Here is a 14,669-nt window from a genome sequence, read left to right as displayed (position 1 = left end):
CAAACTGGAAACTACTCAAATGCCTATAAACAGTAGGACAGACAAATAAATTTAAAATACTCTACAGCAATGAGACAGAACAAACTACAATTAAATGCATCTCATAAATAGAATAGTGAGCAAAATAAGCCATGCACAAGAGTATATTCTGTTTGATTCAATGTATATAGATTTAAAAAAAAAAGAGGTAAAACTAACCTTTCCTGTTAGAAGTCAGGATAGAGGTTACCCTTAGTCAAGGGGGAGTGGTGGAGAGGGTACAAGTAAGGCTTCTGTCATGCTGGTAATATTCTGTTTATTGATCTGCGTGCTGGTTATGCAGGTGTGTTCAGTTTGTGAAAATTCATCAAGATGTGCACTTATGATTTGTGTACTTTATGTATCTTTAATGTCAATAACAAGCTTTTTTAAAAAGCTGAGTTCATCATATTAGAGGGAAAAAGAAAATCCTGCTAGAGTTGTTTAAAAGAAGCCCTCTAAAACAGAATAACAGAAAAATTGAAAAGACAGAATTAAGGATAGGAGTGATATGGAAGCACTAACCAAAAGAAAGCTAGCATAGCAATATTAATAAAAGACAAAAGTTAAATTTTTGTCAAAATAATGACCAAGAAAATCCTCAAAAAAAAAAAAATACCGATCATGAACTTAAATGCACCAAAAATACAACCATAAAGTCTATAAAGAAAAAACTGACATAGTTACAAGGAGAAATTTACAAACTGACAATCTTAGGAAGAGATGATAACATATTTTTCTTAGAAATTAATTATTCAAATAAAATAATAAGGATACTGAAGATGAACAATAACATTAACATATTTCTTTTAATAAATCTATGATCAACAAACATGTTTCTATTATAAAATTACATGATTGGTAAATAGGGGAAATGAAGTCAATATAATATGGAAATAACGTTGGTAAACACTTAATTAGTCTTCTTCCTAGAACAGAGGTGTTTTGCACCAGGTAGTAACAAATGAACACCAAGTAACAGAGCTGAATTCAGCAAGGCAATAGGCTACGGAACTCATTTCCCCATTCATTTCCTGTACTTCATCCTCACTCAGTGTGTTCTTTTACTCTGCTTTGGAAGTATTCTGTCTTGAAATTTTCTCTGATCTTTGTGCACCATTAGCTAAATGTTGGATTCCAAATATTAAGTATGCAAAGTGGTTTGAAAGTGCCACAGAACCGTGCTGTGACATAATTTATTCTGGCAAGTGTAAGAGAAGACAAGTTTTAACAATGAAAGAAAAGCATGAAATTCTAAAGCATGTTTTAAAAATGGAAGAACATAGGACATCCCTTGAGCTACTGAATCAAGGGCATCAACACTGTTGCACAAATTGGAGACAGTGTAAAAATAAAAGAAAGTTATCTAGCTGGAACAATTGATTGCTAGTTCAAAAAACTCTAAATGAAGATGAGAAGTAAGAATAATAAAGGCAATGGAAAGACCAAAGATCAAACACAGAAGTCATCAGGGGAAAACTTCTCCACAATTAAAGAAAAATCCTTGGCAACATATAAAGACCTTTTTATTAAAGCTAAAATATTTCAAGTCTGTTATCCTTTAACATTCACAATGGCTGGTTTAGTGGCTTCAAGACCTGGTATGTTTTCCACAATGCTAGGCTCTCTGGTGAAGCTGAAAGTACAAATGAAGAAGCTGTGAAGACTTTTTACCCGGTGTTAAAACAAAAAATAGTCATATTATAAAACCCCTATGAATAAAATAGTGTGGCATTCGCATATGAACAGACTAACGAAATAGAATATAAAATAGAAATAGATCAAATTGAATAAAAAATTTAGTAATTTAAATCAGTGAGGAAAAAGCATTGACTAATGAATGATATTGGGACAATTGTTGTTCACTTGGCAAAAATAAATTCAAATTCCTACTTCACACTGCACACAAAATTTAGGATTAATTAAAGTACTAAATATTATGTATCTATATAGGAGAGACAGAGAGAGAAAGGAGAGGAGGAAAGGGAGAGGGAGAGAGAGATTTAGGATATAATAATGTTTATTTTATTTATAAATGAAATGGTGAAAGCCTTCTTAAGCAAGATAAAAAAAAATTCAAAATCCATGAAAGACAAATGGTATATTGGACTACATTAAAAAAAAAAAAAAGTTTGGTATGGCATTTACATGAATTAAGTCTTAAAATATGCAACAGGCAGACTTCCAGTTTCCGCTCCAGTCTGTGAAGAGTTTGGAAGTCATCACTCCCATTCTCACAATTAGAAAAAAAGTAAGTGGCTGGAGTCAGTACCAGGAAGGAAAACAGACGGTAACTGACAAGCTGCAGAGGCTGAGGGTAGACTAGCTTAACAGTTACAAATTTTGCAGGGCCCAGTCTTAGAGGGACCCCACACTTTCATGAGTTTTATCTCCAGGAGTCCCAGCAGGTTTTTGTGGCAGATATGAGAAAATCCCCTCATGCTTTCCAGCAGGGGAAGAAAAAACATAACCATTTTGAAATAAGCCAAGAGCATTCTGATCTCCCCATTAAGGGAAACTACTTTACCAGAGTCTAACCAAGATAAGGGAAGGGAAGGGAAATACCCAAATCCAGTGCCTCTAGCCTTCCTATCTCACCACAAGGGAGAAGGAAGCTAAGAAGAATGTGTGAAGGTCACAGCCCAAGGGAACAACAGACTTACTAAGAGACTGAGACCTAATCATAGGATTATAGAACACAAGTTTTTCCCCACACGTCACCACCACATCAACAGGACTCCCGTATAATAACAGAGGATGACAGTGAAAAGAACTGCAAGGATTCTATTTAAGAAGGAGTTTTTAGAGACATCCAAAGACAACAGGGGAGACAAAAGCAAAGATACTAGAAGAAGTTGAAGCCTCAGACACCTACAGCTACAGTAAATAGTAAACACAGTGTGAATCTTGGCCAGATAAACACAAGTGCTCACACTAATGGCTTATGTATCTCAATTATTACCCAATACATCATGTCTGGGTTTCAACAAAAAATTACAAGTATGTAGAAAAGCAAGGAAAAAACACAGTCTGAAGAAATAAAGCAAATGACAGAACCAGGTCAGATACGACAGAGATCTTGAAATTATCATACCAGGAATTTAAGAGGACATTACATAATAATAAAGGAGTTAATACTCCAAGAAGACATAACAATCCTTAATGTGTACGTGCATCACAACACAGCATTCAGAATGATGTTAGAATGACCAAAATCCGGAACACTGACAGCACCAAATGCTGACAAAGATGTGGAGCAACAGCAATTCTCATTCATTGCTGGTGGGAATGCAAAATGGTGCAGCTACTTTGGAAGTCAGTTTGGCAACTTCCTGCAAAACTAAACATACTCTTACTATACGACCAGCAATTGTAGTCCTTGGTATTTACCCAAAGGAGATGAAAACTTATGTTCATACAAAAACCTGCACACGAATGTTTATGATAGCTTTATCTCTAATTGCTAAAACCTGAATGCAACCAAGATGTCCTTCAGTAGGTGAGTGGATAAATAAACTGTGGTATTTCCAGACACTGGAATATTATTCAGGGCTAAGTAGAAATGAGCTATCAAACCATTAAAAGATGTGGAGGAAACTTAAATGCATATTACTAAGTGGAAAAAAACAATCTGAAAAGGTTACATACAGTATGATCCCAACTATATGACATTCTGGAAAAGGCAAAACTACGGAGACAGTAAAAAGATCAGTGGTTGCCAAGGGTTAGGGAGGAGAGTGGGATGAATAGGTGGACCACAGAGGATGTTCGGGGCAGTGAAACTATTCTGTATGATACTGTAATGGTGGACACATGTCATTTTACATCTCTTCAAACCTATGGAATGTGTAACACCAAGTGACTCCTAATGTAAACTATGGGCTTTGGGTGATGATGTGTCAATGAAGGTTGATCAGTTGTAACAAATATACCACTGTGGTGGGGAATGTTGATAATGGGGAAGCCTATACATAAGTCGGGGCAGGGAGCATATGCGAAATCTCTGCACCTTCTGCTCAGGTTTATGTGAGCCTAAAACTAGAAAATAAAGTCTATTTTTAAGGAACTTCAGTGGGCAAAAGACAGGAAGAAACATTTTACTGAAGCAGTTATACACATGGTAAATAAGCACATGAAAAAATGTTCAACATCACTAGCCACAAGAGGAAAGAAAATGAAGACTCTGAGGAGATATCACTACCCACCTATTAGAAGAGGAAAAAAAGCCATCATACCAAATGGTAGTGAAGTTGCAGAGAAAAAAAACTGTTAACAACCGAAATGTCCTTCATCTGGTAAATGGTTAAACAAATTGTAGTATAGCTATACCGTGGAATACTGCTCAGCAATGAAAAGCAAACTGTTGATACCTGCAACAACTTGAATGGATCTCAAGGGCACTATGCTGAGTGCTCTAACAGGAAAGTCTATTAAAATAAAATAAAGTAAAATAAAATAGTAAAATAAAACTAAATTAAATTTAAAATATATGAAATAAAATAAATATTGAAACTTAAAGTTCCTGGAGTAGGCATTAACAAGCCAGGTGTCTGGTCCTAGTTCTCCAGACATTCACTTTGGTTGTAAAATGGAACAAGGCTTTACATCTCAGCTCAAACATTTCTCCCTGACAACCAAAGACAAAGAGTACATTCCTTCTGCTGGTTGCATCACCCTGTGGCAGAGGGCAAATGTGAAACACAGGTAAGTGTGTTGGGGGCTATGATCTGTGAATACCAGCTGGCGAGGGGTCCAGGAGCCAGATAAGCCTGGGAAGGCCCCTATTTACAGAGACCTTAATCTCCTCTCATCTTGCAGCCACAGCTAGGAGATCAACCTCTGGTAGAGGGGACTCAAGCAGGGCAGGGATCTTGGTGGGCTCCCGATCTCGTGCAAGTTGAGAGGTGGCTCACCCTGTCACAAACCCCACAAAATGTTCCACCGGGGGTGAAGCTATATCCTTCAGCTGAATTTATCCATCGAGAACATATCATTAAACATAACTACTGGAAAATAAATGGTCCTTAACTATCTCTACCAGGCTTAACTGTTCCAAGAGACCTTGCTTTAGACCAAAAAGGAAACATCTGAGAACAGCGGAGGGCTGAAGAAGTGAGGGTTTTTCCTCACAAGACATTCCAAGTGGTTTCAGGGAGAGAGCTACAGTCGCAAGCTCCTTGCCTGGGTTTCAGTCACCAGTTTCCCTCTCTAGGCTCTTGAGTTCAGAAGCTGTTTCCCACTGTGACATCTATAAAGTGCAATACAGTGAGCTGGGAAAAGGGATGAAGGTCAAGCTGAAAGTGACTATTTCTGTCGTCCCAATACCAATAGATAAGCAGAAGTGATATTAAGAAAAATCATAAAAGAAACTGCAACTCATTATTAAAGCATACAGAACACTGTCCACCCCTACAGGTAATCAAGGAGACTCAAATGGAAACAGTCAGGAGGCCCATTTTTCATCCATCAAGTTGGCTTCAGTGCTGAGCACACTCAGTGCTTGTGAGGTTGCAATGAAACTGTTCCGCCCAGAGACCTGACCCGAGACTGCTGATTTATGAAGCAATCTGGCAATACCTATCAGGAACCAGGGGATGTCCATCTCTCCTGGCAAGTTATTCCTCTTCTGGGAATTTACACTAAGAATATAATTGACATGTATATACTCAAAGAGATTGGCCATAGCGTCATGTGTAACAATGAATATACCGAAATACCGAATGCCAGTGGGCCTCAGGGTTCTTCCTGCCCTGGCCTCTCTCCTCAAATCACTCTACATACTTTAAAGTTACCAACTGTCAACTCACCACTTCCAGTCGTGCCTCCAGTTCAGACTTCTCTCCTGAGCTCCTTTTTGTCGCTCCCTGCTGCCTACTAGACAATCCCACTCAGATGCTCAAGACTGAAATCATCTTCCCCCCAATGCCTCTTCCTCCAACTCCATATCCAAAAAAATGGCATGACCACCTACCCAGCTACTCAAGCCAAACCTTCAAGCATCACTCTTCTCTCCTGTCCCTCAACTCCCCATCCTCTTAATCATTACCTCCAAAACCTCTCTCAGATGCATCCATTTCTCCGCAGCTCCACTGCACAGGCTGGCCTTAGCTACCGGCATCTCCCACCTAAATGACAACTATATTCTCCCAAATGGTTTCCGCTTACCACTGCCCCAATCCATTCTCCATTCTGTGGAGACCTCTTCCTAAAACACAAATCTGGGCTTCCCTGGTGGCACAGTGGTTGAGAGTCCGCCTGCCGATGCAGGGGATACGGGTTCGTGCCCCGGTCCGGGAAGATCCCACATGCCTCGGAGCGGCTGGGCCCGTGAGCCATGGCCGCTGAGTCTGCGCTTCCGGAGCCTGTGCTCCGCAACGGGAGAGGCCACAACAGTGAGAGGCCCGCGTACCGCAAAAAAAAAAAAAAAAAAAAAAAAAGCTGTGGGTGGAAGGGACCTGCAAAAGGGGATGAAAGGGGTGGGGCAGGGGCAATGACCAGGGCCAGAGACTAGGGGGATTGAGAGGGGGAGAAATGGTCAACAGGGCTGTTTTCATTCATGCTCCCATACATGCTGTGTGCCCTGCCTACACTTCTCTGGCCCACCAAGAGCACTTCCTTAGTTCAGCAGGTCCTTCTGAACCAGCCCTCTCCTTCCTCCATAACCTCAAGTCCAATGAGCAAGACGGATGAAGAGGCAGAATGGGCAAGGGACAGCACCCAGGAGTCTCTCCGGGAAGGTTTGCATTGCTTTCCAGATAGTTTTAGGCTAAAAACACGTTGTAGAGAGTAGCATTGCATTCATTTTATAGCAGGGCAAAGTAAACATTATTTTAAAAATAAAAGGATTAATGCACAATGACTTAGCCAAAATAAATTCCATTGAGTGCTGATAAGCCAGACCTAGGGGGTTAGATGCTGGGAATTCAAAGAATAGGACCCCACCAGGGGAGTGAGCACAATGTCTCCAGGCATCAGAAGAAGTCCAGTGACATCTCTTGAAGGCTGCAAACTTCCCTCATCCTTCTCTGTTTTGTCTTTAAATCATAGTCATCTTTCCATACTGGTCTTTTCAAAGAGTCCAGCATTGACTTGCACACCTGAATCCATTCCTATATTTCCTTTCTTGATGAGTGATGTATTTGTCCATAGAGAGAAACAGGTATTCTTCTTAATTCCTTTCTTTGTCTCCCCTTCTCCCATCCCCACTAATCATATTCCTATCCCCATGGATTCTGCTTCTTTAAAACTTTCTTGGATCCTGTGGTGTGCTAAAGAAGGTTCCTACTGACTGGTAAGAACTAATTATTAAATCTCCAGAAATTCTGCAAGCTGGTTGTTAAACACAGCTATTACAAAAATTAATTTATAGAAACTTCTAATTAAATAAATTATATTGATAATATACTCAAATTCACTTTCCTGATTATATTACTATATATATTATGTTGTCTATGCTCTTGAGCTTATTTAAATCAATTCCATGTATATGGTAGAAATTATATACTGATACAGTGGTGTACTGGTGCATATCACTTCCAACTTTGTGTTCAGAGATATCACATTGGGAACTTAGAAGTGGCCATAGTGGGAGTATTTACACCAAAGAAATTGGCAAAAACTACAAATCAGGGCTTGGTTTGTTGTTTTGTTGATTGTCTAGACTGTGGACAAAAAAAAAAAACCCAGTAAACAGTGAATGTTGCCTGCCACTGCCACCACCCCAATGGTGGGTCCCGCAGAGGGGAATTCAGGACAGAGAAAAACAGGATACTGGCCCAAGTTAGTTAAGATGCATATCAAAGGAATTATTTCTATGAACCCAGACTCCTGCATCTTCCCATACACAGGAAGGCACTAAAATCATTCACTTGAGATGTCTGTTTTTTGTGTTTAGCAGTAATCTTTTTTTTTTTTTTTTTTTTTGCAGTACACGGGCCTCTCACTGTTGTGGCCTCTCCCGTTGCGGAGCACAGGCTCCGGACGCGCAGGCTCAGCGGCCATGGCTCACGGGCCCAGCCTCTCCGTGGCATGTGGGATCTTCCCGGACCGGGGCACGAACCCATGTCCCCTGCATCGGAAGGCAGACTCTCAACCACTGCACCACCAGAAACCCCAGCAGTAATCTTTTGATGTTCAACTGCATGTGTTTTTTTTTTTTTTTCTTATCAGCAAAAACTCCTATGTATACTGGCTCTTCCTTTACCTCTTTGGAACAGTCCCTCAGAGCTATCTGAGAGGCTGCCTTCCCAGGCTACAGTCCTCAGTAATGTCCTCAAATAAAATATAATTCTCAACTTTTAGGCTGTGCTTCTTTTTTCTTTTCAGTCAACAAGACTTATGAAAATGATAAAGAAAATGTTAACAACGCAGATTAAAGCTAAAAGTGTGTCATGTCTGCAGTTATTACATTGTAAATAGAACAAAATTTGAGGAAATGTTCTTCCAGAATTAAAACTATTGTCCAATTCAGCACAAAAATCACTCATGTCATTGACAGATGAGTGGAGTTAACATATTCGCCTTCATTGCTTACCTTTCTTCTTCCTTGGCAACGTAAACAAACATATCAGTCAGTGTTGGAACTATACTCATTGGTCAATTGCAAACATAGGCTGACTAAGGATACAAGAGTTCGGCAAAAACCAATGAATACATTCCATGTGGATCACTTGGCTATACAGAATTGGCAACAAAGAGCATTGTATACTTTATTGCTTGTAAATTGTGCAATACACATTCATCACATCGATAATGTTTATAACAAACTTACGTATATATCTGTGCATGTTTGGTTTTTTTCACAGTGTTGGCAGCACTTGCTTGGAGGTTCTCAACATCCCCACTATCGTTTCCTTAAATTTAGGCCATCCATCATTATTCCAGGCTCGCTCTCTCCAATCCCATACCCATATTACTACCAGAATCATCTTTCTGATATTTAAATGCAATCACGACATCCCCCTCATTAAAATTATCAGTGGCTCTGCAGGAACTTCTGAACAAAAGACAAGCTATAGAAGGCCTTCCTTGATCTGCTCTGTTCACCTCTGCAAACTCCTCTCTTGTCAGATGCCCAACACTCGCACTTCACTCAAGTTATTCCAAACTGCCAGCTGTTCCTAGAATGTGCTTTACTTATTCATGCCACTGGGCCTTTGCACGTGCTTTACTTTGCCTAGGATGCCTTTCCCCAACTCCTCCCCTCCCATCACCCACTAGTTCCCCCGTAGCATTCGAACAGTGCTCAGACAGCACCTCTTCCAGGAGCCTGCGCCACTCCAGCTCTTGCTACCACCACAAGCTGCTGTGCAGGTTCACCTCGCTGTCTCCCCCACTCACCTGGAAGATCCTGTGAGCAGAGAAAGGTGTCCGCAACACCTAGAACCTGGCCTGGCACACAGGAGACACCTAGTAAGTGCTTTTTGAATTGATAAACTAATTGATTAGTTTCAGCTAATAGCCAATAGCAAATCACAGGATTTAGCCAGCAGATATTCATCTCTGAATTCAATTACTGCTTTAAAAAAAAAAGGCTGTTTAAAGTGTCAAAAAAACTCAACTGAGTCTTTTCTTTCCTTTAAGCATGCATATAAAACTAGATGAATCATTGACATTTTTTTCTTTGTTTCATTGTTTTCTGAAAGTCAACTAGACATGGCTTGAGACTCTATCTTAAACCACTGACTTCCTGTAAGGAATAACCAAAACACTCATTCCTGAAAGATAGTGACAGCTATCATTTATCGGGCTACTCTTATGCTCCAAGCATGTGCTAAGTGCCTTCTGCAATGTGTGTACTATTATCACATTTAACAGGTGAGGAAACTGAGTCTCAGGAAAAGTATAGCATTTGTATGAGTTTGAACAGATGCTGAATAGCAAAGCAGTGATTCAAACAAGGGTTGGTCTGACTCTAAACTCCAAGTTCTCTCTGTTGAGCCCATTCTTTACTCATTAAAAACAAATGCACTGTCTGAATCAGTCCCTACCAGTAGCCTGGAATGCATAATACTCCAAACAACACTGCAAAGAGCCTTTAACACAAGACCTAGCCCAGCTGAGTTATCCTTATTCCCAGTACCCAGATCCAGTGAATGGGTTTGCCCTTCCCTTGATCCAGTTTGATAGCAGAAAAGTGAAGGATGCCAAGGAGTACCTGCGTCCTGTGTCAAAGGCTGCCTCCAAAAAGTCTCCGTGACCTGGTCTAGGCCTTCATCATGGACCACTTTCCAACAGGAGCGGGGATCTCGTCTCTCGGCTGAGCTGCCTCTGTCGCCCGTACCGCTGCCTTTGTTTACTGTTTGTTACTAAGCGCTTGGCGGCCCAGCACATGAGTCAACAAGGGCCCTTCTCTTTCCTGCGGCTTACTCTCGTGCCCTGAGCCCTGTGCAGCCTCTGGCCTGTTAGCAGGCAGAGCCACCCCAGCAGCCTGAGTCCTCAAAGCCAGTGATCCGAGAAAGCCTGTAAGAGCTCAACTGGATTAGGTGCCACTGAAGGCAATGGGATTGCAGCTCAGCTGGGGCTTTGACAACGATGTCACTTTATCTCCTGGTACAATCAAAAGAAAGAGACCTGCAAGGAACCAGGGGGCTGGCCAAGAGCTGAGCCTTAGTTTCATTAACTCCACCGTTCTCCATGACCTTTGGACCTGCACGAAAGGACAGAGAAATGTGCAAGAACATGAGAAATAATGGCCTGGAGCTGCCAGTGGGAAGGCAAGAGGAATGTGATTGTAATCATCACTTATGTGCACATAATAATAATGATAATAATAACAGTGGGACAGGAGGAAACTTTTGGAGGTGATGGATATGTTTATGGCATAGATTGTGGTGATAGTTGCACGGGTGTATAATGATCTCCATACTCTTCCAGCTGTACACATTAAATATATACTGCTCTTTGTATGTCAATCAGTCCTCAATAAAATGTCCTTTTTGTTTTTTTTTTTAAAGGAGCACTGTAGTTGGAGAAAAGGGAAAAGGAATTCTCACACTCTCTGGTACTTACGTTCAAAAAGGAGCTAGCATAGGGCTTCCCTGGTGGCGCAGTGGTTGAGAGTCCGCCTGCCGATGCAGGGGACACAGGTTCGTGCCCCGGTCCAGGAAGATCCCACATGCCGCGGAGCGGCTGGGCCCGTGAGCCATGGCCGTTGAGCTTGCACGTCCGGAGCCTGTGCTCCGCAATGGGAGAGGCCACAACAGTGAGAGGCCCACATACCACACACACAAAAAAATAGGAGCCAGCAGAGAGAGGGAAAAGCAAGAATTAGAGTGATCATAGCTCTGTAAAGGTAGGGGTAAAAGACTTGATCTTGGGAGCCCTTTAAATCAAAGGCAGTTTCAAAATGGAGAGACTTTTTAGAAAGAGAAAGAATGCATTTTACTTCGTATACTAACCAAAAAATAAAATAATTTGTTGAAACCCAGGGCTTGGTGAGGACATGGCTGGTGAGCAGCCCCATATGCCAGAAGTGGGAATGTAGGTTAGTGCAACCTCTCAGCAGGGCATCTGGTGATATTCATTAAAACTGTAAATGTACATGTCATTTGCAAACCCAGCTGCGAGGAATTGATCCCATGAGCATTTTTGCAAAAGTTCACTCAAGCAAATAAAACAGTGCAATATATTTTGTAATAGTGAAAAACTAAAAGCCACCAAAGTGTCCATCAATAGCGGACAGATAAATAAACTGTAGTTCACACACAGTGGAAAACCAAATACACAGCAATGCAAAGGAGGCAGGTAGGTCTGTGTGTGCTGGCATTCCACACTTGCCAAGAAGATCTTTTAAAAAGCAAAAAGTGTGGAATAGGCCTGTATGATTCCTCTTAGTGTAAATATATGCATAATATGTATAAACATAAAATATATATTATTTATATTATATATAGTATTATATACCTTTTATTAGACATATTATATATTATATAGAATATACATAGAATATGTAGAGTATATAATCTACGTATTATATATTTTATTATACATATACTCTTTATCTAGAAGGAATCACTAGAAACTTTAACAGTGGTTGCTTTGGGGAGAGTTTTTGAGTTATTATTATTTAGTAATTAATTATGACTTATTCAGGGAAATTTTTGTCCATTTCTGTTTTTTTCCCCTTGTACCCCTTTTTGTTTTATTGCTTTTTTAAAAAACTAATAAACATTATATAATGTTTTACAAAATTTATCTTTTTCCTGCTTAAGGCTGCCTGCATCCCACACTAGCTAGTAAAGCATGTTACTATATTTACAACCATCTTGTGTTGCTTCTCCCAAATTTGTCAACTCATCAGATTTAAACTGGAACTTGATGAAATGTAAATTTCCCAACACCGCCCCAGTGGGGAGAGCCAGGGGCATCTGCATTTTAGCTAGACCCAGGTCATTTTTATTTAGTAATTTATTCAGGTCAACCACGTACATCTGAAGAAACCGAAGCCCAGAAGGAGAACGTGAACTGCTCTGATCACGAGGCTGGTTCACGGTAGAGCAGAGAGCAGCACTAAATCACAGATGCCCAGGCACGGGCTGGTCTGCTTAAAGTCACCACCGCATTCACCTTTTTTGTTACCAATGTAAGCACTCAGCAGTAATCCCCTCCTACAATGATCTCTATTAAGATTTCATTCATTCACTTTAAAGCAAGGAAAAATCCTAATTCAGTATTGACATTTTTGAATTGGCATATCTTTAAACATTCAATTGTTTTACTTTCAAGAACCATGCTAAGCCATATTTACCTACAGTTCTTGAAAGCAGGGTGTAAAATCAAGTAGAATTCAACACTAAAACCGATTCCCAGTTATACCTCTTGTGCTTTATTCCAAGGCTATGTCCAATGTTTAAATTGTCATAAATTGCAAATTAATTAAATTTAAAATAATAAAGTTATATTATTCTATACAGAATCCAGGACCCCTCATACTGCTGAGAATATAATAATGGCACAGCCACCCTGGAAAAGAGTTTGGCACTTTCTTAAAAAAACTAAACATATCTTTGCCAGTAACTGAACCCCTGGGCATTTATCCTACCGAAATTAAAACTTCTGTCCACACAGAAACATGTACATGATTATTTGTTGAGTTTATTTACAACAGTCAGAAACCGTTAACAACCAAAATGTTCTACAGTATGTGAATGGTTCAACAAACTGTGGTCCATAGCATCCTACCCAGCAGTAAAAATGAATGAACCGTTGGGACAAGCAACACGCGAATGGATCTCAAGGGCATTATGCTGAGTGGGAAAAGCCAATTGCAAGTAGTCACATAGAGTATGATTCTATATATACAGCATTCTTGAAATGACAAAATTATAGAGATGGAAATCAGATTAGTGGTTGCTAGAGGTTAGGGATGGGGACAAGTGATTATAAAGGGATAGCATGAGGGAGATATTTGGAGTGATGGAATAGTTCTGCATCTTGCCTGAGGTGGTGATTATGCAAAGGATGTGCAGCTCTGCCCATCCCCAAACCCCTAGCCGGAATCTACCTCCTGTAGCCTTGACTCACCTGGCTGCCTCCATAGGGTCCAGGAGGCATCTTCCTTGCACCTCTAACCACTTGTCTTACCTCCTCCCTCCAAATCCTGAGCCTCTTTGAGACACACGACGAGATGCCCAGCTACCCTTCTGCTGTCACCTATTCACTCCTCAGAAGCCCCCCACTCAGGCAAGAAGACCCACTCCACCCTCCTCTGAAGGCACCTCTCCCCAGTGAGTGAGAAGTCCATAGGCCAAGGGTTCATACTGACCAGCCTCTGTGTCCCTCTTCTGGGCTTTGTTCCAGGTGCCCTGGCCTTCAGGCTGGGTCCCCAACTTCCATCCACCTAGAACATTTTCCCTGGAGTATTAAGTAGGAAAGAAAACAATATATGTTGCCTGAGCCATTGCATCTTGTCACATCATCTCCATTAGTACAGCCCATCACTAAAATCAGCCACCTGCATGTACGTGGGAGGGAGAGCTCCAACACAGCACAGTGGTTAAGAGGAAGATTATTGAGCCAAGACCACCTGGGTCCAAACCCTGGCTCTACCACATACTGGCTCTGCTACCTTAGGCAAGTTCCTGACCCTCTCTGTGCTGTGTCTCCTCATGTGTAAAATGGAGATAACAGTACCTACTCATAGGTCTGTTTGAGAGTGAAGCAAGTTAACACGAGTAAAGGGCCTAGAAAAATGAGACCACTGTCTGGCACGGTAAGCACCATGTGTCTGCTGCTGTTGCATACACCATGTCCCCCCCAACCCCCACCGCCTCTCTCATACTTATCTGGGAAGCCCCCATTCTGGGTAAAATTCAGTTTTCCACCTCCTGTACCCCTATGTCCATGCAGCTGAACCAGCTTAAAGAATTGCACAAACCCGTGCTAACTGGTCTTAATCAACACTCATGGCCACACATCTCAAGTGGCTCTCACATTTCTCGATAATCTCATTATGTTTCCTTAGCTGAGTTGCCCTCAACTCTCCCAGGATACAGGCAAGCCTTTTCCTCTCTCCCTATGCTCAGCTGATAACCTCAAGCTCTACTGAGAAAGGAGACTCCGCCCAAGAAGACCCCCTTCATGGTCCCAACATCAAATCTACCCACCTCTCTGCTCTCCTCAACCTGTTTCCTCACCTCTCCTCTCCTCAA

At 41.1% G+C, this 14,669-nt stretch overlaps 1 protein-coding gene across 1 annotated transcript in view; it reads right to left on the bottom strand.

Annotated features, from left to right (window-relative positions):
* LOC136136029 (FERM and PDZ domain-containing protein 2-like) overlaps positions 1-13,572 on the bottom strand; it is an 85,811-nt gene extending 72,239 nt beyond the window's left edge. The window contains exons 1-2 of the mRNA XM_065893912.1: positions 13,543-13,572; positions 9,358-9,367 (exon numbers count right to left, since the gene is read on the bottom strand). Coding sequence (XP_065749984.1) covers positions 9,358-9,367; positions 13,543-13,572 — 40 coding nt within the window. The remainder of the gene's footprint in view (positions 1-9,357; positions 9,368-13,542) is intronic.
* Positions 13,573-14,669: the final 1,097 nt, after the last annotated feature.

Source organism: Phocoena phocoena, chromosome 16 (genome assembly GCF_963924675.1).
Source record: "Phocoena phocoena chromosome 16, mPhoPho1.1, whole genome shotgun sequence".
NCBI classification, from domain to species: domain Eukaryota; kingdom Metazoa; phylum Chordata; class Mammalia; order Artiodactyla; family Phocoenidae; genus Phocoena; species Phocoena phocoena.
The sequence above is the reverse complement of the archived record's forward strand: the minus strand, read 5'-3'. Positions and strand labels throughout refer to the sequence as shown.